This window comes from Lentinus tigrinus (assembly GCF_003813185.1).
Source record: "Lentinus tigrinus ALCF2SS1-7 unplaced genomic scaffold L226scaffold_23, whole genome shotgun sequence".
Lineage (NCBI taxonomy): Eukaryota > Fungi > Basidiomycota > Agaricomycetes > Polyporales > Polyporaceae > Lentinus > Lentinus tigrinus.
In genome coordinates, this window is record NW_027137932.1 from 39,723 (window position 1) to 58,848 (window position 19,126).

Below are 19,126 nucleotides of genomic sequence, written 5' to 3' on the forward strand. Positions count from 1 at the left end.
GCTGTTGCGGCGATGCGGATGCAGTTGCAGTATGTTCATCAGGCTCTCGCGTGCTTACGCCTTGACTCGTACTCACAGCAACCGTGACTTTGAATGCACTGCCTGTCCAACGCCTGTTACCATCTAGCATCTCCAATCGCACACACTCGAATCACCCCGCTCACGTCACGTCTCACTCCTGCGCACTTCCGAGTCGCAAGTGTAAATTGCCCATGGACTGCCCTCACCCGTCGGCACTCCAAGTTCGCTCAAGGAACTCGGAACGGCCGCTCGCGCTCGCGGATGGCAGCCTGCATTACGTCTTGAAGTCAGTAGTAAGTGCGCGCTCTGGCATTCAAGCTCAACGTCGGTCAAGCGGTATGACTCTCATCCGCGGTCGTAGTTTGCGGGACTATGCGGAGTGCATGGGCGGCGCGGATGCGGAAACAGACAGTTCCGGATGTCAAGCTCAAGGTCAGAGTTGTTTGGGTAGCGGAGGTGACTTGTGATATGCGCTGGTTGTACCGTGAACTGTATCATAGCCGTACTATCCTGGCTCCAAAGGAATCCTAGACGCGCACCCTGCCCTCGCACTCCTGCCGTTCAAGTGAACAATTTTATTTCAGGAACATGACACAGATGTGCACTCACCTCATTCCTCCTCGGACTCGTCCTCGTCCGAAAAGGTGACATCAGGGTAGTTCTTGACCCAACACTTCTTGAAGTGTCGTCGCTGGCTTCGACACCGCCTCCGCGCTCTTCTTGCTCTTCCGCACCCCGCGTGCGTTGTATTGTGACCTCTTCTTGAAAGAGGACGGTCAGTTCCGGATTCTGCAGCTCGAATTGTGCACCTGAGATGATCCAAAGCTGATCAGCATTGACTCGAGACCGTCTTCGACTACTTGCCTATGATCTTCGCAAGATCCCGACCCTATCGCAGGAATTGGCAACAAGTCAGTTCTTGATGAACGACAATCAATCTCGTAGTTTGGAGCAACTTACGATGTGCTGGTCCACCCACTCCAGAAAATATGAGCCGGATCCATCCATTACATCAGGAATACTACGAGCGAAGAAGAACAATGACGGCTGGTTGGTAGAGACAGAGGTGAAGATCTCCTTGAGCCAGCCGACCAGTTCCGTAGTGGGAATAGATTCGGCGATATGTTTAGACCAGTGTGACCGCGCATAATCGGCAGCATCCTCTTCCGCCTTGCTTTGTGCACCAGCGTGACGATGCAGGAATGACAAACAACCAACAGCAATTCGAGCATGCGCGAGACCACGGTCAACGTGGAAATCGTCCCCGCAGCGCGCTCGGTCAACGAGGAAGCGTCTGAAACTTTCGTCCACGAAATAGAATGTCTGATTGTTGACGTCATCTGCCTCGTGGTCGAAGTTGAGCACAGAACGAAGCGTTGTCAGGATGAGGATGGAGTCGTTACAGAGGAGTCCGGAGAGCTCTTCGACTACACCGGGGGAGTAAAACCGTGTCTCGCCCACCGCAATCCAAGCAAGTACGAGCCGGACCTGCTCAAGCTCCTCCGGACTGAGATCTGCGGGCGGGAACGCCGTCTCCAGCACTGTACGATAGAGGAAATCGAGGTTGCTGAGGCCGTTCGTATCCCTCGGGGTGAGGAGCTGGAGGCGGCGCTCCATCTGTGGAGTACTTCCACCGCGGACAATGAAGTTGACTGCAAGACGGGTGTATAAAGCCGTGCCTTCTGCCTGTGTCGCAAGCCGAGTGAATATGATCGGGTCCCTCTGGTCCCATTTGCCGCCCTCATCGACAGCGCAGAGCCGTGAGCATATTGCGGCCCCGATGACGTCGCAGTCAACTACCTGTGGATCCAGGACATCGTAGAGCGAGAACCTCCGATGGGTGTACCGCGTGAGGAAAGGAGATAGGTTATCCGTGAACAGGGAGGTGTAGATCTCTTTCAGCATGCTGATCAACTCTTGGGTGGGGGCCGCTTGCATTGCATGGCTAGTCCAGTTGTCGCGGTCGTAGTCGTAGTAGCGGCTGCGATTTTTCTTGGTGTGCAAGAGTCTCAGGCAGTCGATAGCGAGGCGAGCGTGCATGGTCCTGGGATCAACGTGGAAGTCATGCCCGCAGCGCCCTTCGTCAACAAGGAAGTCCCGGAAAGTGACGTGCATGGCGCGGAAGAATTTGCGGTTGATGCCATGTGCGGCGACGTCGAAGACGAGCACAGAACGGAGCTTTGTGAGGATGGGGATGGATTCGCGGCAGGGGATCCCGGAGATCTCCTCAACGCCCGAAGGCGTTATCCCATCGGAGTCCTGACAGAGCGCGATCCAAGCGAGGACGAGTTGGAGCTGCTCATGCAACTTGGGGTACAGGTCCTTGGGTGGGAATGCGGTCTCCAGCACTGTGCGGTACAGCTGATCCAGGCCGTCGAGACCATACGTGTTCCCCGGGGCGAGGAGAAGCTGCAAGCGGTCCTCCATCTGTGTCACACCCTCGCCACCAGCAATGAAGTCCACTGCAGTACGGGCGTAGACGAACACGCCTTCGGATTGCTCAGTTAGCCGTTTCACAACGGTCCGGTGGCTCTCGTACCATTGGGCGCCCTCCCTTATCTTGCAGAGTCTTGTCCGGATGAGATCCCCAATGTCGCTGTCGATAGCGTCTCGTTCCTCGACGTTGTAAAGGGAGACTAGAACGGAGGAGTTCTCGATTTCTGGCTTGCGACGCGCCTCCTCGACGTGATTGGGATGAGGCCGCGACGTGATGAGAATGCGGAAGGACGACGGGTACTCAAGGGCGCAGGAGACGAGTAGCTCGAGGCACCTTGGAACAAGGTCGGGCTGCGACGCACTCTCGTTACACTCGTCCAGCGCATCAATCACGATGTACACGGGCGCCGAGAGCACTCCGGCATCCTTGGCGTCACGGAGAGGCTCAAGCAGGAGGTCCCTGGCAGCAAATTGAAGCTGCTGACCGTATCCGGCCTTGCTATGGTGTTCGGCGCCGCGTACAATGTACGGACGCAGATCCTTCCGAGAGCGCGCAAGCTGGTTGGCGAGGGTGGAGAAGAATAGCATGGTAGAGCCGACGTTCGCATCTCCCCGTTTGAAGAAGAACGAGGCCCCGAGGTCGCCGTGCTCATGATCACGTCGGCGGCAGAACTCCCATGCAATAGTCGACTTGCCCATACCCGCGGCACCTATGAGGAAACACACGGGCTTGTTGCCTGACACCCACTCATTGAGGCACATCCAGACAGCGTCCCGGGTGCCAGCGAGGAATTCGGCCTTGTTGGAGTTGCTCGCGGACCTGTAGCCAGCGGAGTCGGCGTGCGGGATGTTGTTTGTTATCTTCTGATGACCTGAATGAGAGTCGACGCATCAGCCGAGGTGGTGATAGGCACTAGCATGTACGTACGATCTTCCTCTAGCCTCTTCCGTTCTTCTTCTTGCTTTCTTCGCTCCTCATCCTGCTTCCTTCGCTCCTCCTCTTGCTTCTCAGCTTCTGCCTTCTGCGCAGCAGCGAGGCTCTGCATTAAAATTATCAGAATCGGACCATATGTGTCTTCAGCATAATACTCGCCTCCAACCTCGCGAGAGTCTCTTCCGTCAAGGCCTCTATGGACAACGTACCACCGAGCTGAGATGGGAGCCACTGTCAGTATACCTCCGATGCAAGTGCCATAAGGTGTCACATGTACCCGATATCGTTTGAGAGTATCTCCGAGATCGGCGCGGATGATTTTGAGTGTATCCTCATCGCGAGTGGCGCGCCAGAGACGTTTGTACCGCTGACCCCGGCCACACGATTGGGCCTTCTCCAGTATATCCCCCAGTTCCCTAGTGCGTCAGAGCACCAGATCAGCATAAACCGCCCATCGTAGATAGCTCACAACTAGTCGGGGTGCTTACTTTTGCAACAGTTCCACTCGTTCCTGCCATCCACCCGATGCCTGCAGGTTCTCCCGCATCGTATCCCGCTCCTCGGACTGAAGCTTGTCTGCGCGACTCTTAACTTTATGAACGACGTTGGCGATGATGTCGTTCAAATTCTTGATCTCCTTCGAGATCGCCTCGACAGTCGCTCTGTTCGCTCTCATCTTCTGCATGGCCGTCAGTCATTTGTGCCACCTATATGCAAGGTGTGCACGACAACGCACTTTGATCTGGTCCCAAATTGCCAAGAGAGCGTCGGCCGCCGTCGAGAGGCCGGGGACAGGTGCAAGATCCAGGAGACCCTTTGTCTTGTCCAACGCCATGTAAACATTGTCGAGGACGTCGGTTACCACGTCCTTGCTGGCAGAAGGCGGCATGTCTTGTGTTCTTCTGAGTTCCCAACGTACGAAACGAAGCGCACACTGTTAGGGCGGAATCAGTCTCGAAACGAGTGGAGAGGTGCGAATATGAAAGCCATGCAATAGGCTCCGGATATGCGGTGCACCGTGGGTGCGGCGCTGCGTGCCGCCGGCCCCTGGCCACAACTTCTCGGTAACTTAATTTTACATTGCCGCACGGTCGAGTCGGACTTGGGGGCAGTAGCCAAGTGGTAAGACTCCGTAAGAGGTAGCTGCAGAGGCTCCGCACCGGGACAGGACATCGACACTGCAGTAAAGTGGACATGAACTGAACGTGCTATCAAGAGAATCGGACCGAGTATCACCAGCGCTCACTTCTTCCCACCCTTCATATTTCTGGTCAATATCAAGAGAGATTCGGAGCATAGGCTCGGACGCACCGACGACGACGATCTGCACTGCGAGCCACAACGCCCGACGAGAAGACGTACAATGAAGTGATCGCATGTCTCGTCTCCATGTCTTGCCGAACGGTCCTCAACTGCGCGCGCAATACGAGAACAGAGAATATGAGGTACGCCAGTCGAGAGAAGATGGCGTCTACCGCAATACAGAACACGAGATCATATCAACCGCGACCTGTCCCCCACCATCTTCGCCCACACGACACCGAACGACCCCGTCTGCGCTTACTTGCCACCAGTCGTGCCAGTGCCCGTGCCCATCGCCGTCTTGAACAAGTCGTAAGTAGATCCACCACTGGAAGCTCGTAAGCGTAACCAATCATTCGCACCGAGGCTCTTGCACATCAGCGACAGGTGCGAGTGCCGGGTGCGAGACGACGGCAGCGAGATAGCCGGACGCGAAGATGACGCCGAGCTGCATCGTCTTGCCATACATACGTCTCCTTCGTCACGGCGAAGACGTGCTTGCAGAAGAGGCCGACGATATACTCGAAGAAGAACTTCGCCATCGCGTACGGGATCTGCAGGGAAGAAGGGTGCTGCTTGAGTGCGTTACTTTTTGACGAGCGAGGGATGTACCCGACACGACAACAACGAAATGAGCAAGCGAAGAGATAGCGAGTCTCCGTCTTGAACTTGCTCATCTCGGCGAAAGCAGCGGCACGTCTGGATCTTGACCTTGGTCATCTTCAGCGGGCAGAGCACGATGTCGGCGCAGAACTCGGCGGACGCAGAGCCGGCGAGCCAGACGGCACCCTGGTACTTCGCGGAGGCCTCCTCGCCGACAAAGTTCATGTACCCCGGAGCGAGTAGCTGACGAAGGTGGGGCCGAAACCTTTCTAGAGACCCTTGCTGTCCTCCTCATTGATGATCATCTTCGATTTGAGGCCAAGACCATTGTACTTGGCCGGGTTGACCTGTGGAACACATGTATCAGCACGTTGCTACACACGCGAATGATTCTTATCCTTCGGGCACTCGCGACTTCATATATGCGCGACCAAGGAAAGAAGTATCGCAGCAGACACGCTCGTCTGAAGGTTCCTGGACACGGTGCGATAAGGGGCGGGATGCGTCTAAGCAACCGTGATGGCTCCCGCCAGCTGACCACGATTCACCAGTTGCGGCGCGCGACAAGAGAAGACAACAAGGACGGGTCGTGGCGAAGAATGACGCGCATTAGGCAAGTGCGTAAACGCTAGAAGGAACGCGAATATGTCCCGCAGAGTCATCCAACTGCAGCACCAATCACCGAACACGATGACAATGTCGTCCTCTGCGCGACAGGGTACGGAAGGGGATGATGAGGCCAAGGGAGATACACACCTTCGTGACGGCCAGAGGCGTACGCGAGCATACACTTGTTCGAGTAACATAGCTGGCATCGTGGGGAACGGGGCCAAGGTACCTGGAAGGCAGACGTGAGCCAAGGGACTTATAAGACGGCTTGAAGCCTCCTCCGAGTCCGCGTCATCGTCCTCAGCAGCCCCGACGCTGTCTCCTAAGCATGCATGCATGCCCCGTATAAACTAGTGCCGCCACAAGGAAGCGGAATCAGCGCGCGACGCGCTCGATGTTCTGGACGAGGAGGAGGAGGAGGAAGAGTCTGAGGAGGAGGAGGAGAACCGGACGATCATGCTGCTGTTGCGGCCATTAGCGCACATACAATAACCCTAACCCTAAGTATCCCTCCCTAGCTTGATGATAGTCTCACTCTGGTCGGCAACCACATTCTCTTCTCGTCCTCAAGCAGTCCTCGACGCACCATTAGTAACGACTTTGCCTTCGACCTTATTGAGGAGGCCATAGAAGTTGTCGACCGCGGAAAATTTGTCGTACACGACGAGGGGCGACCTCATCATCGCGGAGTATGCTACTAGTATATCTCGACTTCTGCGTGCCCCCATTGCACCAGTACTCCCCTATTTTTGCACACGGTCTTCCCCATTGTTGGTATGCAGCGGATACATCTGCGTTGCATCCCCGTTCGAAGAGCTCTTACATCCACTATCACTACCCCCGCTCGTTCTTGCGCCCGGGCGGGTCCTTGGCAAGTCCTCGCGATGCGGGGGCACACGGAGTCCGTGCCGTATTTGTGCGAGATACCGGGGCTTCCGTGAGCGGGCGTGCTTCCCAATCGATTCCTGTGCGCAGTATGTATGTGCACTCTCTCTCCATCCAATGAGCGTCATGATGGCTCACCTGTTCTGCACACAGGTCTCGTGCAGTGATCCATAGCGATGGGTCAGCACACCGTATCGCTGGTATGAACTACCGCTTGCACGCCTTTGTTTTCGCTGGCGGGATGGAAGTGAAGGTTGGGAACCTAAATCTGCATGAGGTACGTCCATCCTGTGCCGCCAATCTCCTCATCGGGGTTTCACTGACTTACGGGTTGGTGTCAAAGAGCGCGAGACCCTGCGATGGATCGACAAGCGCATCGCTGTATTTGGCGGAGACACAGACAAAGTCACTCTGTACGCATCTCCGTGCACTATCTCGGAATCCTTAGGGAATCACTGACGTGAATTTCACTCTCACAGCTAGGGTCCGAGCTCAGGTGCGGTCTCGACCAGCTTGCAGATGGTCACGAACGACGGGAACCCGAAAGGCCTCTTCCGCGGGGTGATCATGAGCTCCAGCTCACCCGCTCCCACTAGAGACATCACCAACCTGCAGCCGTACTACGACACGGTCGTCGAGCATGCTGTGCGCGCCGGCGCGAGCGACACGCTGGAGTCTTTGAGACGACGCCTCGGCGCATGCGCTACTCGCTGTAACCTCCACTTTGCATGTTCGGATATCAGGTGGGTGGCTCAGGATAATGTTGTCGCATATTGAGTTGAAGGGGTATGCATTGGCGTCTGCAGGGACTCGCTACACCTTGGGATCCACCCGCCGATGGTGTCTTCTTGAAGGCGGCTCCGCAGCACCTAGTACTTAGTGGGAATCACAGATATCGCATTCATGACTGGTGCGCCATCTATCCACATCAATTCAATTAGAGCTGACATGAGTCGTAGGCGACGCGTTGGACGAAGGGTACCATCTTCGCCTCCGGGAGCTTTGATGTCGCATATGTCTTCTTCACCTTACCCTCTCCCAAGTCTCGCCTCGGCTCACGAGCTCGGTCATGAAGACCAGCCCCGCTCCTATGTGCATCAGTTCGTCTTCCCCCGCGCCCTCTCTCCGCTGTTCAAGCTCGACCTCGACAATGCGCCCATGTACAAGCGCACGCCGATCTTTCCAGGCTCCGAGATGGTTCTTCCTCGAATCAATTATCACTCGAGCGATCAGTACGTATCCTGGTTTCGAACCTCTCATGGACGGCACAGCCAATATGTACATGCTTCACCCGGTTCAAAGACCGAATCATTCACCGCTCACTGACTATCGCCACAGCCCCACAGAAGCGACTTCGGCCCTGTTCTCCTCAAACCGGACAAGCTCGCCGACTACACCATCCAGGTCACCGCGACGCAGGACCCGAACGGCGTGTGGAACCAGACGATCGCTTGGCCAGAGTACGGCAGCGTGCAGCGCAAGGCAGTCCACATCATCGTCGATGCAAGGGCTCTTAATCAGCGGTCGGCAATGATTCGTTGCGCCTGGCGGCCATGGGAGCCTTAGCCTTTACTGCCTTGAGCGTCCCTTTTCCGGTTTGAAGAATATGCGGGCTGTGTTCCACGCAGTCGACACGTTTGCTCGTATCCACTCCTCCAGCGTCCGCTTGTCCCCCTCGCCATACACGAGCTCCGGCTCGTCCACGGGTACGCCGTCCCGGGCGTGAGCGAGCAGTGTATACGACGAGGAGAAGGATGGATAGATCCCGGCGCGGAGGACTTCGCCGCAGTAGGAGGGCATGCTTTGGGCGTATTCACGAGACACGGGAGAGCTTGTACCCCCATTTGTGAGGGGCGAGGTCGGTCCGGGCTGTATGTTAGGTTGCGCGAGTATTTCAACACTGCTTCCGAGTGGGAGAGGGTACGACACGCAATGTCAATGTGGTATACTGCGACTGTATCGGCAAGTGTCAGCGTCAGCGATACGAGACGAGGGTCGTGCAACGATGCGCGGCGGGCGTGACGGAGCATCCTGCATATGTCCGCGACCCGCAAGTCTAAGCTGCAACCGTGGCCGCAGCAATTCCCGCGCCCAAAGAAGACGTATTCGGAAGCGCAACTCACAGTTCAGTGGCACTCGACCAAGGCAAGCTGATGAACGCACCCTTCGAAGGGTTCCGACGGAGCTCACGCACAAGGAACATAGGCAGGCATGTTTGGTGTCCGGACTCCTCGGATTCCGAGTCGGGGATGCGGTTGGCGGCAAGTTCGAATTCCTTCTGTGCTTTCCGTTCGTCAGGTCTCCGTATGATCCTGCAAGTTCTGTTCTATCAGGGAGGTTGTGGCTGGTAAATTGACAAATGAGACGTAACGCCGCGATCATCTCCCGCTCCTTCACAAAGCCTTCAGGATCCGGGATCGACTCCTCGGCGAGATGCTCCGTGAGGTTAAACCACAGGTCCACGACGGGGCCACACGTCCTCTTCCGGCGGTCCCAGCAAGGAGTCGACAGCAAGCTGAGAAGGACCGCACTCCTCACGCACTTTCCTCCTCGCTACCAGACCCTCGCGATCTTCCCTAAAAGCAGCCTCAAGAGCACTCAAGGAAGACCGGGGAAGGACCACAGCCTCGCCATGGTCGAACAGCTCCCTGGGGCGAGCGCGGACACAAACCTTGACGTAGTACCCAATCCAGTGATAGCAATTCGAGAACGGGAACTCAGGATCTGTGTGCACACGCTCGCGCCCGGCGGAAGGGTGTGACGTGTTCGGGAATATGGGCACCGTCATGTCGGGAGTGAAGCCAAGCCCGGGGGTCTTCAGCCCGCAGGCGAGGAGCAATGGGGCTGAGCAGGTACTCGAAGTAGCGACCTTGTGGCCACGGGAGGCTCAAGAACTAGAAGAAAGCAACAAGGCAATTGTGGCATATCAGTGGTGTGGGTAGGAGTAGCGCGCCGGGAACGCATGTGGTACTGTACCATGTCCACGAAAACGAGATACGTCTTGGGCGACATCGATCGTGCTTCTTCTGTAGCCTCCGGATCGTCGAGAGCCTCTACTGTAGCCTCGGGGTCCATGCGTATTGCAGCATATGTCCGAGAGTGCGGCGCGATGACCTTCCCGACTCCCGAGATCCTGCACATTCACCCGGCGGGGACGAGGATCGTTGATCGAGGGAGGTTTCGTTGAGGAGGCTGCGGACGAGTCGGGCGTATCATCTGCAAACGCATTCAGTGATATGATATAAAAGTGGAACGCAACGAGCAAACCTGGAGGATCACTTGGCGTGTACTGTCTAGCGGTGGCGGCACGGTCCACGTCGACCATGGCGGGTCTCGGAGAGCCCAGTTTGGCTGTGTTTGCCATGGCCAGGGCAAGTATGTACTAGTACTGACAGTAAGTATTCGAGTACTTACGTGTACTCCGAGCGCTTCACCAGTGACTGCGCCTGGAGTTCCGACTCGAGTCTGCCTGGCGTTCTCCACTATTCACTACTCCTCCCTCCGTTCTGCATCGTAATTACAGCTGCTCAGAGCCGAAGCGACACCTCCGCCTCTTTCGCAACACGGTGAAAGGATGGCTCATCTACACGCCAGTTGCGTCGCGACGGAACCTCGATGTTCTCTTGCTGAACGCGCTGTGGCCTTTATTCCCGACGCGACCACAGCGCGTCTGCGACATCACACCATATCATCCCTACAGCAACGCAGCAAAGAGGCATCTGCACCAAGTAAGCACGTCACTCGATCAGCCAGACAAGCAAGATGCAGGAGACGCACGAAGCAGATGGTATTAAACTGAGCAACGGGGGTATGTCCTCTCGCGCACAAGATCATACGCAAGAGGAGAAACGGAAATGCTAATAGAAGAGGTAGTAGTCCGTGTGCTACAGTTAATGTAGTAGATGTGCGCTAGTTCGAAATCGTGCTACGTGCTGAACAATATCCCGTGAATTATCACCATGCCAGTCCTTTACGACTCCTCCCACCGACGCTCATGACGATCGTGAAACGATGAGGGAAGGGCATCAAGCGAGGAACGCGATCGCACCGAGGACACCTGCAAAGGTGGCGGCGGCAGAGATGCGAATCGTCGCGGCACCGTTGCTGTCACCAGACGCCGCGCCGCCAGTCGACGAAGCACCAGCGGAGGCACCAGTGCGGGTCGCCGAGCCGGACGCACCAGAGCCAGTCGCCTTGCTTGAGCCGGTCGCACTCGCACCAGAGCCGGAAGCGGTGGCAGAGGCGGTGGCAGAAGCAAGGTCGGTGAAGAGCGCGGCGGAGGCGATCTGGACACAGTTGGAGGACGCAGGGACCTTGGGGGTGTAAGGGAGCGAGGTGATGACACCGAGAGACTCAGGGGGCTGAGAGTAGGTCTGGACGGCGCCGCTGGCGTCGGTGTAGATACCAGGGGGGTCCTGGCTCTCACCCTCGCAATACTCGAAGGTACCGTTCTGGGCAGCGGTGGGGCAGTTGTAAGCAACACCGATACGGTCGTAGATGTGCTGGCAGAAACCAGCAGGGTTCGAGCCGGTAGGATCACAGATCTTGAAGCAGAACTGGTTGCTGCCCATGAAGCTACGTGGGCGGTGCGATTAGAATCCGGGTGAGACAGAACATCAAAGGTTACTCACTTGTGCCACTCGATCACCTGCTGGAACGAGTCGTTCTTCCCGCCGTTGCTGGTGAAGGCGTTCGAGTAGACGAGTCCACCGAGCGGGTTACCACGCTGTGACGTGTCAGGCATTTGCGCACAGGGGGGAAGGACGGCGGACTCACGAAGTCAGCACCGTGGGGGTCAAGCTCTCCTCCACCGTCGTCACCAGCGATGTTGATCTTGGTCTGGTCGATGTAACCGACGACCTGGATGTAGTCGGGGGTCTTGGTGAGCTGGACACCGGTGAGGGCGCCGGCGGGGATCAGGCGGGTGCCGTAGCCCTTCTTGGTGCACCAAGCAACCTCCTCACCCTCGGTGTCACCGATGGTGGAGTCGGGCTTGGGGGGCGCCCAGAGACAGAAGTCGTCGAGGTGGTTGATGAGGGCGGTCTGGCACATGGACTCGGGGCCCTCGGTGGTGGAGTTGCAGCGGTTGTAGCCCTGCTGGGTTCCACGGACGCCGTTGTCGGGGTCGGCCTGGTAGGGCTGTGGACGGGGCGTGTGAGAGGGCTGGCCGCCGGGAACCCGGGGTACAGAAACTTACGAGGTTGGTGTAGTCGAAGTGCTTGGATGCGAGGGGAGTGAGGGAGGAGGTGGTGGCATCCTGGGCGAGCACGCCGGAAGAGGCGGCGGCGATGGCAAGGAGTGAAAGAGCGACGGTGGACATGTCTGTGGTTATCTTGAGCAAAAGCGCGGCCGAAGGAGGGGACCGCGAACGGCGAAGGGGAGGACGGAGGCCGGAAGAGAGAAAGGAGTCGTTGCCAGCCAGCGTTGCAGTGCGTGCCATATATACGCCCATTCACACTCCGCAAATAGCCGTCGTCCCTTGCCCGGGCGCTCGCCTATATTTGGACTGCGCACGGACCACCCGCAGTCGCCTCAGCCTCCTCATTCCGCCCTCCGCTGCCACCTGCACCCTGCGAATACATGCATGCCAAGTACGCTCGAGCTCATCGCCGACGTTTGCCCAGGACCCTCGTCGGCGCACACAGCTCGCCCCTCTCCAGCGCGACGTGCTCGGCCGTGTCCCACTCGACGCCCAGGTCCTCCCCCAGCTCCGTCGCCTGCTGGGGCGTAAGCGCATCCGTCGCCAATCCCCAGAACCTGCACACGCGTCCTCCATCAGCCCCGTCGCGACCTCAATTTGAAGCAATCGCTCCCGACGTACGTGTTAAAGATCTTCCGCCGCCGCGTCCACTCCCCCCGCCACCGCACCCAGTCCCTCTCCAGCTGCGCCGTCTCCTCTGCAGAGATCAGGGGCGTCCCCGCTCGCAGCGGCTCCAGGTGTGCCCGCGCTTTCTTGATCTGCGTGAGTATCGTGCGCGGAGAATGTGAGCCTCAGTTATTGCATTCTATCCGATCGACACACGCCTTGGCACGCCGCATGCACGTACGCGGTGTGTACCCGGCGTGCCAGGGGCATGTGAAGGCAGTTCTGTAACGTACCGCGTTCGCAACCTTCTCGATCTCCGTCGCCAGCTCCTCGTCTGTTGGTGTGCTTTTCAATTTAGCCACCTCTGAGATAATACCAACGTTAGCGTCCTCTCCTCCCGCGAGCCTCGTGCTGTTCCTCACCGCCTGCGAGCGATCTAGCCTCCGCAGTAAGTGCTTTGTTCTCCTCGTCCACGTTCTTGTACTCTGCTTCCAGCCCTGCGAGTTTCTCCGCGGGCATGTCCTCCAGGTTCGCCTGGTTGACCACAAAGAACGTAGTCTTTCCTGTATGCCAGTATCAGACCGACCCGACGCAACGAAGGCGACTATATGCGCACCACACGTCTTCTGCACGAGGTCCCCGCGCTCCGCGAGCGCAACCAGTATCTTCTGCGCCGCCGTCTTCGGCACCGCGCCCTTCAAGTTCGCAGAGACGTCCACCGCCCCGAACGGGCGGTTCATCTGGGTGCGTATATGCGCTCAGTCTACCTTCACCGCACTACATCCGCAATGACGCACACGCTTCATATACTCGAGTACCTTTTCTTCAGCTGCACAGAAACAGAAGGGGCGGAATGGGTGAGTATATGCGCTCTACTAGTACGACGGAGGGCGCGCACCATCTTTGCCCTTGAGAACAGCAACCTTGGCTTCTCCTGCCTTGGACTTCGTAGCCATCGTACAAGTAGTAGAAGATAAAGCACTGGACGTATGTACTATGCAGGAGGTGGAGAGGAGACAAGCAGACACGGCCTTCTTCGGGGACGCGTCGCGCGCGTCTTATTCGACGCGTCCCGTCACGTGCTCGTCCCCCCAGCGTCTCTTTGCTCGACTAGGCTTGTTCCTGGTCGGACCGCAGCTTGACTCCATCCTCTCGAGTTCTCAACAAGTTTTGGTACATATTCATGGATGCCCATGCGGTGCACGATAGAATTCCAGTCAGCGTCGGTTTCCGTCCGCGATGTCTGTCGGTCATGTCTTCCGTGGCGATGTTCTCTGGACGCACGATCCATGCCGCAAATTCGCAACATAATACGATGCACATCCATTCCAAAGCACAAGCAACGCGAGTACAACAGGTCGAGGACCAGAGCAAGGAGAGATGGTGAGTCCATGCAAAAGCAAAGGAGCGACAGGTGCGCGACAGCGCGAACAACGCGTCATGACAGCGCAGACAGACCAACACAAGTAACAGAAAGCACGAGCATGCAAGTAAGCAACGCAGAAAGAATCAAAGTCCGGGAAGGTCACAGGAAGACCCAGTAGGTCAACCACCACATCCGCAACCACATCCGCACCCCACATCCCACCCACCCACTAGTCCCTAATCCCTAGCACAACACGCCCCCAACCCCTCACAGCAACACTCCGCGCCCGCACACGGATCGCACTTCCACAGCGTCGCCACAAACATACACGCCAGCATCGGCGAGAGCGGCGCACCCAGCCCCCACGCCCCGATCGCCAGCGCATGCTTCACCTCAAAGCCCTCCGCCGCCGCCGCCAGCCGGAGCCCAGGCACGACCGCCATCCCGACCGCCATCGCGAACACGCCCGCGACCGCCGCGACCGTCAGCGCCGTCCACAGTTCCTCCGGCTCGCTCGGTTTCATGTCGAGGTCGAGGTCGGGGTACTCGTACCGCCGTGGCGCAGAGGCAGACGCAGACGCGGGAGCAGGAAGCTCGAGCTCCGTGTCGCGCTCCGCATCGCTCAACCGCGCCCTGCGCACGACGAAACACGCAAACGCGCACAAGCCGACCGCGCACCCGAGCACGCCCGCGCCCACCGCACACGCCTCCATCTCGCTGTCCGCGGCCTTCTCGCGCATGGCGGCGTACGGCGCGAGGGAGCCGAGGACCACGGCGTTCCCGATGAGCGCGAAGACGGCGCCGGTGGCGAGCGTGGCGGCGGTGCAGAGGATGACGAGGACGAGGCACATGCGCATGTACCAGATCGTGCCGCTGAGCGCGCGGTACCACGAGAACGTCGAGGGGCGGGTGGCGGGAGAGCTGATGTGCATGCCCTCGAGGTTGTTTGGGGGCGATCCGAGGAGCTTTGACTGGGCGGGGTCTTCGTCTCCTGCGACGGTCCCGTCTTCCGAGTCCGAGTCGGAGGCGCCGTCGGACGTGGGGAGGACGGCGTACTGCCTAGCGGCGGCGTCGTAGAGGAAGACAGGGAAGGGGATATAGACCCCGGGGTTGCCGCGGGGCTCGGATGATGCCTGAACGGGCATTGGGAGAAGCGACTCTTGCGACATGGAGGACATGGTCAACAGAGCAAAGCAGTGCGAGGACAAGACAAGACTGGTGAGTAGTTGGTTGTTGTTGGTGTTCAAGTTCGAAGATCGAAGATTGAAGGTCGAAGGAGGTGCAGGGCGCGGTAGACTGCAGACGAGTGGGCGCAGTCTTTATAGTACCCACTCCGAGAAGTCTCGCACAGCCCTGGACGAGTTGGGCCTAAGACCTTAGACAACAGGGCCTGAGCGCGATAACACATGGGCGGCGGGTCTAAGCTGACAGGTATTCCGATGCAGAACAAAACAAGAGAAGTTGCAGTTACTAGGGAGGTCCACCACGAGGCAGTGCGATGTAGGCCAAAGCGTGTTGTCCCCGGAAGACGACTGTATGCGGACGCTTTGCTTAAGCAAAAGGCACCACAATCTCCTAGACATCCATACGCTCAGCAGCAACTAATGAACGAGCGAAGATGTGCGACGCTCACCTTCGAACGAGTGCCACGCTGGCACCCGCGAGTTCGAGCTTCAGCCAAAGCGTCGCTCATGCGCAGTTCTCCAGTTATCTCGCACCATCGCAAGCTATCCGCAAGAAGCTATGAGTATTCCGAGGACACCGCACCAGTATACAACAGTACTGGATGAGAGGCAGACGAAGAAGACAAGAGGAAGAGGATGAGAGCGTGCGAGCAACGCCGCCACGAGGCTACGGTGGCGGTGGTGGCGATGCGGCGAAAGTATCGCCGGTTCGGACCCGCGTTAGGTGATTCTTGTTTTTAATGCTTCTTCTTCGTATCCGTCGGTCTGCTTAGAGCTGAGAGAACACAGTACACAGGCAGAATCCAGATGCTGTGTTTGTGTTTCCTTCGAATTGACTCATCGCCTCGCGATACCATCTCTTTGCTGAAGCTTTCGAGGCTGCCTCGTCTGATACTATCGATGGTCGTAACTTGTTGTGGCGGTGGTAAGTACTCAGCGCCGCGGACAGGGAGTTGGTTGTCCGGATCCTCAGACTATGGAGTCTATGTGACACCCTTCTGCCGCTCGCATCTCACAAGCCAAGGCGTGGCCCTCTCTGACCAGATGACCCCCCGATCCCGTTCATGATCATAGCATCCATTGCGAGCCGAGAATACACACGAGCCAGATACTGTAGGTGCAAACCTGAAGCGAAACCCGTACTGTGTAACATGGTAACACAGTCCATCTATCCATCTCGCGCTACATGGCCCCCATTTCCACGTTCTCCGAGGTCCCAACCTGCGCCGAGCGTTGACGTCTGCATGACATCCACATAACGTATCCGATGAAGAAGAGCGTCGGAACACTCGCGAGTGACTCCGCCACAAGGACGGCAAGGTCCCTCACCGACGCGGTTATAATGGGATCCTTCAAGGCAACAATGCCCAAGGCAGGGGCCATCGCTCCGGCAATCGGAAAGAGAAAAGACCAGCCGGGGTGCATTGGTGTCACGGTTCGATAGTCGAGCACGTCATGAATCCATCGGTTCGGCAGCGGACGCTGTGGGCATAGGATGACCCCAAGACCGGTACCGAGAATCGACCCGCCTGCGAAAGCAGCTCTGAGGAAAGGAAGAAAGGGTAGGGAATGATGCAAGGCGATTTCGTTGGCGTAGTAGATGACCGCGCTTGAGACGATGCTCACTATCCATGTGAGGATTGTCGCCACCATCACGATGAACACCCAACGCATAGCGCGGACGGGCCATACCCAGGGAGAACGCGCTCTATCATGGGGCCTAGGTGTAAAACCCACACGTCTCTCGAAAGTGGGGCTCATACTGCGGTAGGGGTCGGTGGTGATGGCTCGAGGCGGCCGATAGATAGACCTCCCGGTAGCGTCATGCCAGTGAGCAAGAGGGGCTGGGGTATTCTCGTCAAGTCCTAGCCAACTGTGGGTGTTCATGATAGCGCAACTTGAGGAAAGGAGGAAGGGATGCACGATGTTCAGCCCGAGGATAACGCTGGCATCACAGGGCACTTTATAGCCCGCGGACGGATGTAGCGTAGCGCCTACATGGGCCCGAGAAGGCAGAGTTGCATATACCGGTGAGATGAGGCGAGGTGCCTCATGCTAGACGTGCCTCTAATCAAGATACGAGTGTTCAGCGCACGCCACATCAAGTTGAACTCACAGGTGCAGCATAGACAACATGTCGCTTCGAAGGGTTCTCCTAGCTTCACGCCGCCACGGTCAAGGCAAGTGCGGATTGCACGTGTCCCCTGGATATGAGTTCGTACCGCACTTCTGAACTTCACTCGTAGTCGTACACAATGATAACTCGACCGAACGTCGCATTGACATCCGAGGAGAAGTTTCTCGAGCGAGCCGGACGACCCTCACAGACCCTCACAGCCGGGGATTGTCGAACCTACGCTCGAGTAAGTGGTTGCTCGTGAGGTTGCGGAGCCGATGGACTCACAGTTTAACCCAAATAAGCTGTTTCTTTGGCTCAAACTAGCATAGTATCATGACAGGCGGTGCGTATACGAAGACAGTGGTAGCAGAGGACAAGGAGCGTGCGAGCCGACCCCGCCACGAGGCTATCGTGGCGGTGGCGAGAAGAGCGCCCGGTAAGTCCTGTCGTTCCTCGACCAGACAACAAGTTACAGATGAAATCAGCTCGAGATGGGCGAGATATCATGTACAGCATAGCGAAACGCACCGACATAGTAAAAAAGTAACAACCTCAGTCGAAGTTCACAGCCCCGCTCCTCGAATTCTACCACGGTCCCTCTTCCGGTCTGCCACCACGGTAACTAACCCCCAGCCTCCCCCGAGGCGCGGTACACCCGATCACGATTACTACCGTGACCGCCACCATGACCTTCGCCACGATCGTACCGCGCGCGCCCACGTCCTGTTCTACAACGCCCTCGACCCTACTCATAGTGCACCGACAGCGAGCTCGAGTGCATCGAGTCGACATCCGCGAAGATGCCTGATGGGCCCGCCACAATCGAGTACGGCTGCAGGTTGGTGATGTCTCTAGTGGGAGCGGGCGAGCTGGAGCTCATGATCACCCCGCGGAAGAGGCCTTCCGGGTTCCCGTCGTTCGTGACCATCTGCAAGTTGGTCGAGGTCGCACCTGAGCTCGGACCCCAGCTGTGAGAGTGAAATTCACGTCAGTGATTCCCTAAGGATCCCGAGATAGTTGCACGAGATGCGTAGAGAGTGACTTTGTCTGTGTCTCCGCCAAATACAGCGATGTGCTTGTTGATCCATCGCAGGGCCTCACGCTCTTTGACACCAACCCGTAAGTCAGTGAAACGGAATGGGAAATTGGCGGCACGGGATGGACGTACGTCATGCAGACCTAGTTGGTTTCCAACGCCAGCCTCCTTCACTTCCATCACGGCAAGGAAAACGAAGGCATGCAAACGATAGTTCATACCCACGAATACGGCATGCTGACCCATCGCTATGGACCCGCTCCACGAGACCGTCCCCGGTCATCCTGTGTGTAGAGATGAGCCGTCATGACGCTTCTTGGATGGAAGGAGTGCACATACATACTGCGCAGAAGAATCGATCGTGAAGCGCGCCCGCTCACGGAAGCCCCGGTATCTCGCACAAATACAGCACGGACTCCGTGTGCCCCCGCATCGCGAGGCCTTGCCAAGGACCCGCCCGGGCGCAAGAACGAGCGGGGGTAGTGATAGTGGATGTAAGAGCTCTTCGAGGCGTTCGAACGGGGATGTAACGCAGATGTATCCGCTGCATACCAACAATGGGGAAGATCGTGTGCAAAAATAGGGGAGTACTGGTGCGATGGGGGCACGCAGAAGTCGAGATATAGCACACACCGCGATGATGAGGTCGCCCCTCGTCGTGTACGAAAAATTCTCCGCGGTCGACAACTTCTATGGCCTCCTCAATAGGGTCGAAGGCCAAGTCGTTACTAATGGTGCATCGAGGATTCCTTGAGGACGAGAAGAGGATGTGGTTGCCGACCAGAGTGAGACTATTATCAAGCTAGGGAGGGCTACTTGGGGTTA

General features: G+C 57.5%; 10 protein-coding genes and 1 pseudogene across 11 annotated transcripts; 1 reads left to right on the forward strand and 10 right to left on the reverse strand.

The window, feature by feature from the left end:
• Positions 1-491: 491 nt before the first annotated feature.
• On the reverse strand, positions 492-828 carry L226DRAFT_537149 (uncharacterized protein; the record flags this gene model as incomplete). Its single annotated transcript, XM_067681264.1, has 3 exons — positions 492-554; positions 621-735; positions 756-828. Coding segments are annotated over 2 exons (177 nt in total), but the record flags the coding sequence as incomplete, so codon positions are not given.
• L226DRAFT_152027 (uncharacterized protein) lies at positions 699-4,469 on the reverse strand. Its single transcript, XM_067672448.1, has 7 exons — positions 4,128-4,469; positions 3,880-4,070; positions 3,669-3,807; positions 3,551-3,607; positions 3,386-3,497; positions 982-3,329; positions 699-910 (listed from the first exon to the last, which is right to left on the reverse strand). The coding sequence occupies exons 1-7, from the start codon at positions 4,278-4,280 to the stop codon at positions 878-880; spliced, it is 3,033 nt and encodes a 1,010-aa protein (XP_067532903.1). The 5' UTR covers positions 4,281-4,469; the 3' UTR covers positions 699-877.
• A 316-nt stretch (positions 4,470-4,785) lies between these two features.
• Positions 4,786-5,596, reverse strand: L226DRAFT_537152 (uncharacterized protein). The gene is made up of 2 exons (XM_067681265.1): positions 5,306-5,596; positions 4,786-5,247 (listed from the first exon to the last, which is right to left on the reverse strand). The coding sequence occupies exons 1-2, from the start codon at positions 5,519-5,521 to the stop codon at positions 5,071-5,073; spliced, it is 393 nt and encodes a 130-aa protein (XP_067532904.1). The 5' UTR covers positions 5,522-5,596; the 3' UTR covers positions 4,786-5,070.
• Positions 5,597-6,992: 1,396 nt separating this feature from the next.
• Positions 6,993-8,356, forward strand: L226DRAFT_573090 (uncharacterized protein; the record flags this gene model as incomplete). Its single annotated transcript, XM_067684781.1, has 4 exons — positions 6,993-7,067; positions 7,274-7,533; positions 7,750-8,022; positions 8,137-8,356. The coding sequence occupies 4 exons, from the start codon at positions 6,993-6,995 to the stop codon at positions 8,354-8,356; spliced, it is 828 nt and encodes a 275-aa protein (XP_067532905.1).
• L226DRAFT_537157 (uncharacterized protein) lies at positions 8,312-8,621 on the reverse strand. Its single transcript, XM_067681266.1, has one exon. It carries the CDS (start codon positions 8,588-8,590, stop codon positions 8,360-8,362), a length of 231 nt encoding a protein of 76 aa, XP_067532906.1. The 5' UTR covers positions 8,591-8,621; the 3' UTR covers positions 8,312-8,359.
• Positions 8,622-10,815: 2,194 nt separating this feature from the next.
• On the reverse strand, positions 10,816-12,110 carry L226DRAFT_467112 (uncharacterized protein; the record flags this gene model as incomplete). Its single annotated transcript, XM_067676026.1, has 4 exons — positions 10,816-11,365; positions 11,422-11,516; positions 11,567-11,929; positions 11,988-12,110. The coding sequence occupies 4 exons, from the start codon at positions 12,108-12,110 to the stop codon at positions 10,816-10,818; spliced, it is 1,131 nt and encodes a 376-aa protein (XP_067532907.1).
• A 149-nt stretch (positions 12,111-12,259) lies between these two features.
• L226DRAFT_537159 (TBPIP-domain-containing protein) lies at positions 12,260-13,571 on the reverse strand. Its single transcript, XM_067681267.1, has 7 exons — positions 13,495-13,571; positions 13,394-13,425; positions 13,213-13,336; positions 13,019-13,159; positions 12,890-12,960; positions 12,612-12,748; positions 12,260-12,547 (listed from the first exon to the last, which is right to left on the reverse strand). Exons 1-7 carry the CDS (start codon positions 13,550-13,552, stop codon positions 12,394-12,396), a joined length of 717 nt encoding a protein of 238 aa, XP_067532908.1. The 5' UTR covers positions 13,553-13,571; the 3' UTR covers positions 12,260-12,393.
• A 627-nt stretch (positions 13,572-14,198) lies between these two features.
• On the reverse strand, positions 14,199-15,140 carry L226DRAFT_573093 (uncharacterized protein; the record flags this gene model as incomplete). Its single annotated transcript, XM_067684782.1, has 1 exon — positions 14,199-15,140. The coding sequence occupies one exon, from the start codon at positions 15,138-15,140 to the stop codon at positions 14,199-14,201; it is 942 nt and encodes a 313-aa protein (XP_067532909.1).
• Positions 15,141-16,195: 1,055 nt separating this feature from the next.
• On the reverse strand, positions 16,196-17,228 carry L226DRAFT_537162 (uncharacterized protein). Its single transcript, XM_067681268.1, has one exon. The coding sequence runs from the start codon at positions 17,031-17,033 to the stop codon at positions 16,329-16,331; it is 705 nt and encodes a 234-aa protein (XP_067532910.1). The 5' UTR covers positions 17,034-17,228; the 3' UTR covers positions 16,196-16,328.
• Positions 17,229-18,010: 782 nt separating this feature from the next.
• On the reverse strand, positions 18,011-18,547 carry L226DRAFT_467134 (uncharacterized protein; the record flags this gene model as incomplete). Its single annotated transcript, XM_067676029.1, has 3 exons — positions 18,011-18,216; positions 18,289-18,369; positions 18,430-18,547. 3 exons carry the CDS (start codon positions 18,545-18,547, stop codon positions 18,011-18,013), a joined length of 405 nt encoding a protein of 134 aa, XP_067532911.1.
• On the reverse strand, positions 18,080-19,074 carry L226DRAFT_587839 (annotated as a pseudogene; the record flags this gene model as incomplete). The annotated part of the gene is made up of 4 exons: positions 18,080-18,233; positions 18,289-18,369; positions 18,430-18,804; positions 18,858-19,074. Coding segments are annotated over 2 exons (472 nt in total), but the record flags the coding sequence as incomplete, so codon positions are not given.
• Between the last annotated feature and the right edge of the window lie 52 nt (positions 19,075-19,126).

Coding starts and splice junctions, on each gene's coding strand:
- L226DRAFT_152027 (XM_067672448.1), bottom strand. CDS start 4,280: ATGCCGCCTTCTGCCAGCAAGGACGTGGTAACCGACGTCCTCGACAAT. Junction 4,071..4,127: donor CAATTTGGGACCAGATCAAA/GTGCGTTGTCGT, acceptor ACGGCCATGCAG/AAGATGAGAGCGAACAGAGC. Junction 911..981: donor AGTGGGTGGACCAGCACATC/GTAAGTTGCTCC, acceptor TTCCTGCGATAG/GGTCGGGATCTTGCGAAGAT.
- L226DRAFT_537152 (XM_067681265.1), bottom strand. CDS start 5,521: ATGAACTTTGTCGGCGAGGAGGCCTCCGCGAAGTACCAGGGTGCCGTC. Junction 5,248..5,305: donor TTTCGTTGTTGTCGTGTCGG/GTACATCCCTCG, acceptor TCTTCCCTGCAG/ATCCCGTACGCGATGGCGAA.
- L226DRAFT_537157 (XM_067681266.1), bottom strand. CDS start 8,590: ATGCCCTCCTACTGCGGCGAAGTCCTCCGCGCCGGGATCTATCCATCC.
- L226DRAFT_537159 (XM_067681267.1), bottom strand. CDS start 13,552: ATGGCTACGAAGTCCAAGGCAGGAGAAGCCAAGGTTGCTGTTCTCAAG. Junction 12,749..12,889: donor TCGAGAAGGTTGCGAACGCG/GTACGTTACAGA, acceptor ATACTCACGCAG/ATCAAGAAAGCGCGGGCACA. Junction 12,548..12,611: donor CGGCGGAAGATCTTTAACAC/GTACGTCGGGAG, acceptor ACGCGTGTGCAG/GTTCTGGGGATTGGCGACGG.
- L226DRAFT_537162 (XM_067681268.1), bottom strand. CDS start 17,033: ATGAACACCCACAGTTGGCTAGGACTTGACGAGAATACCCCAGCCCCT.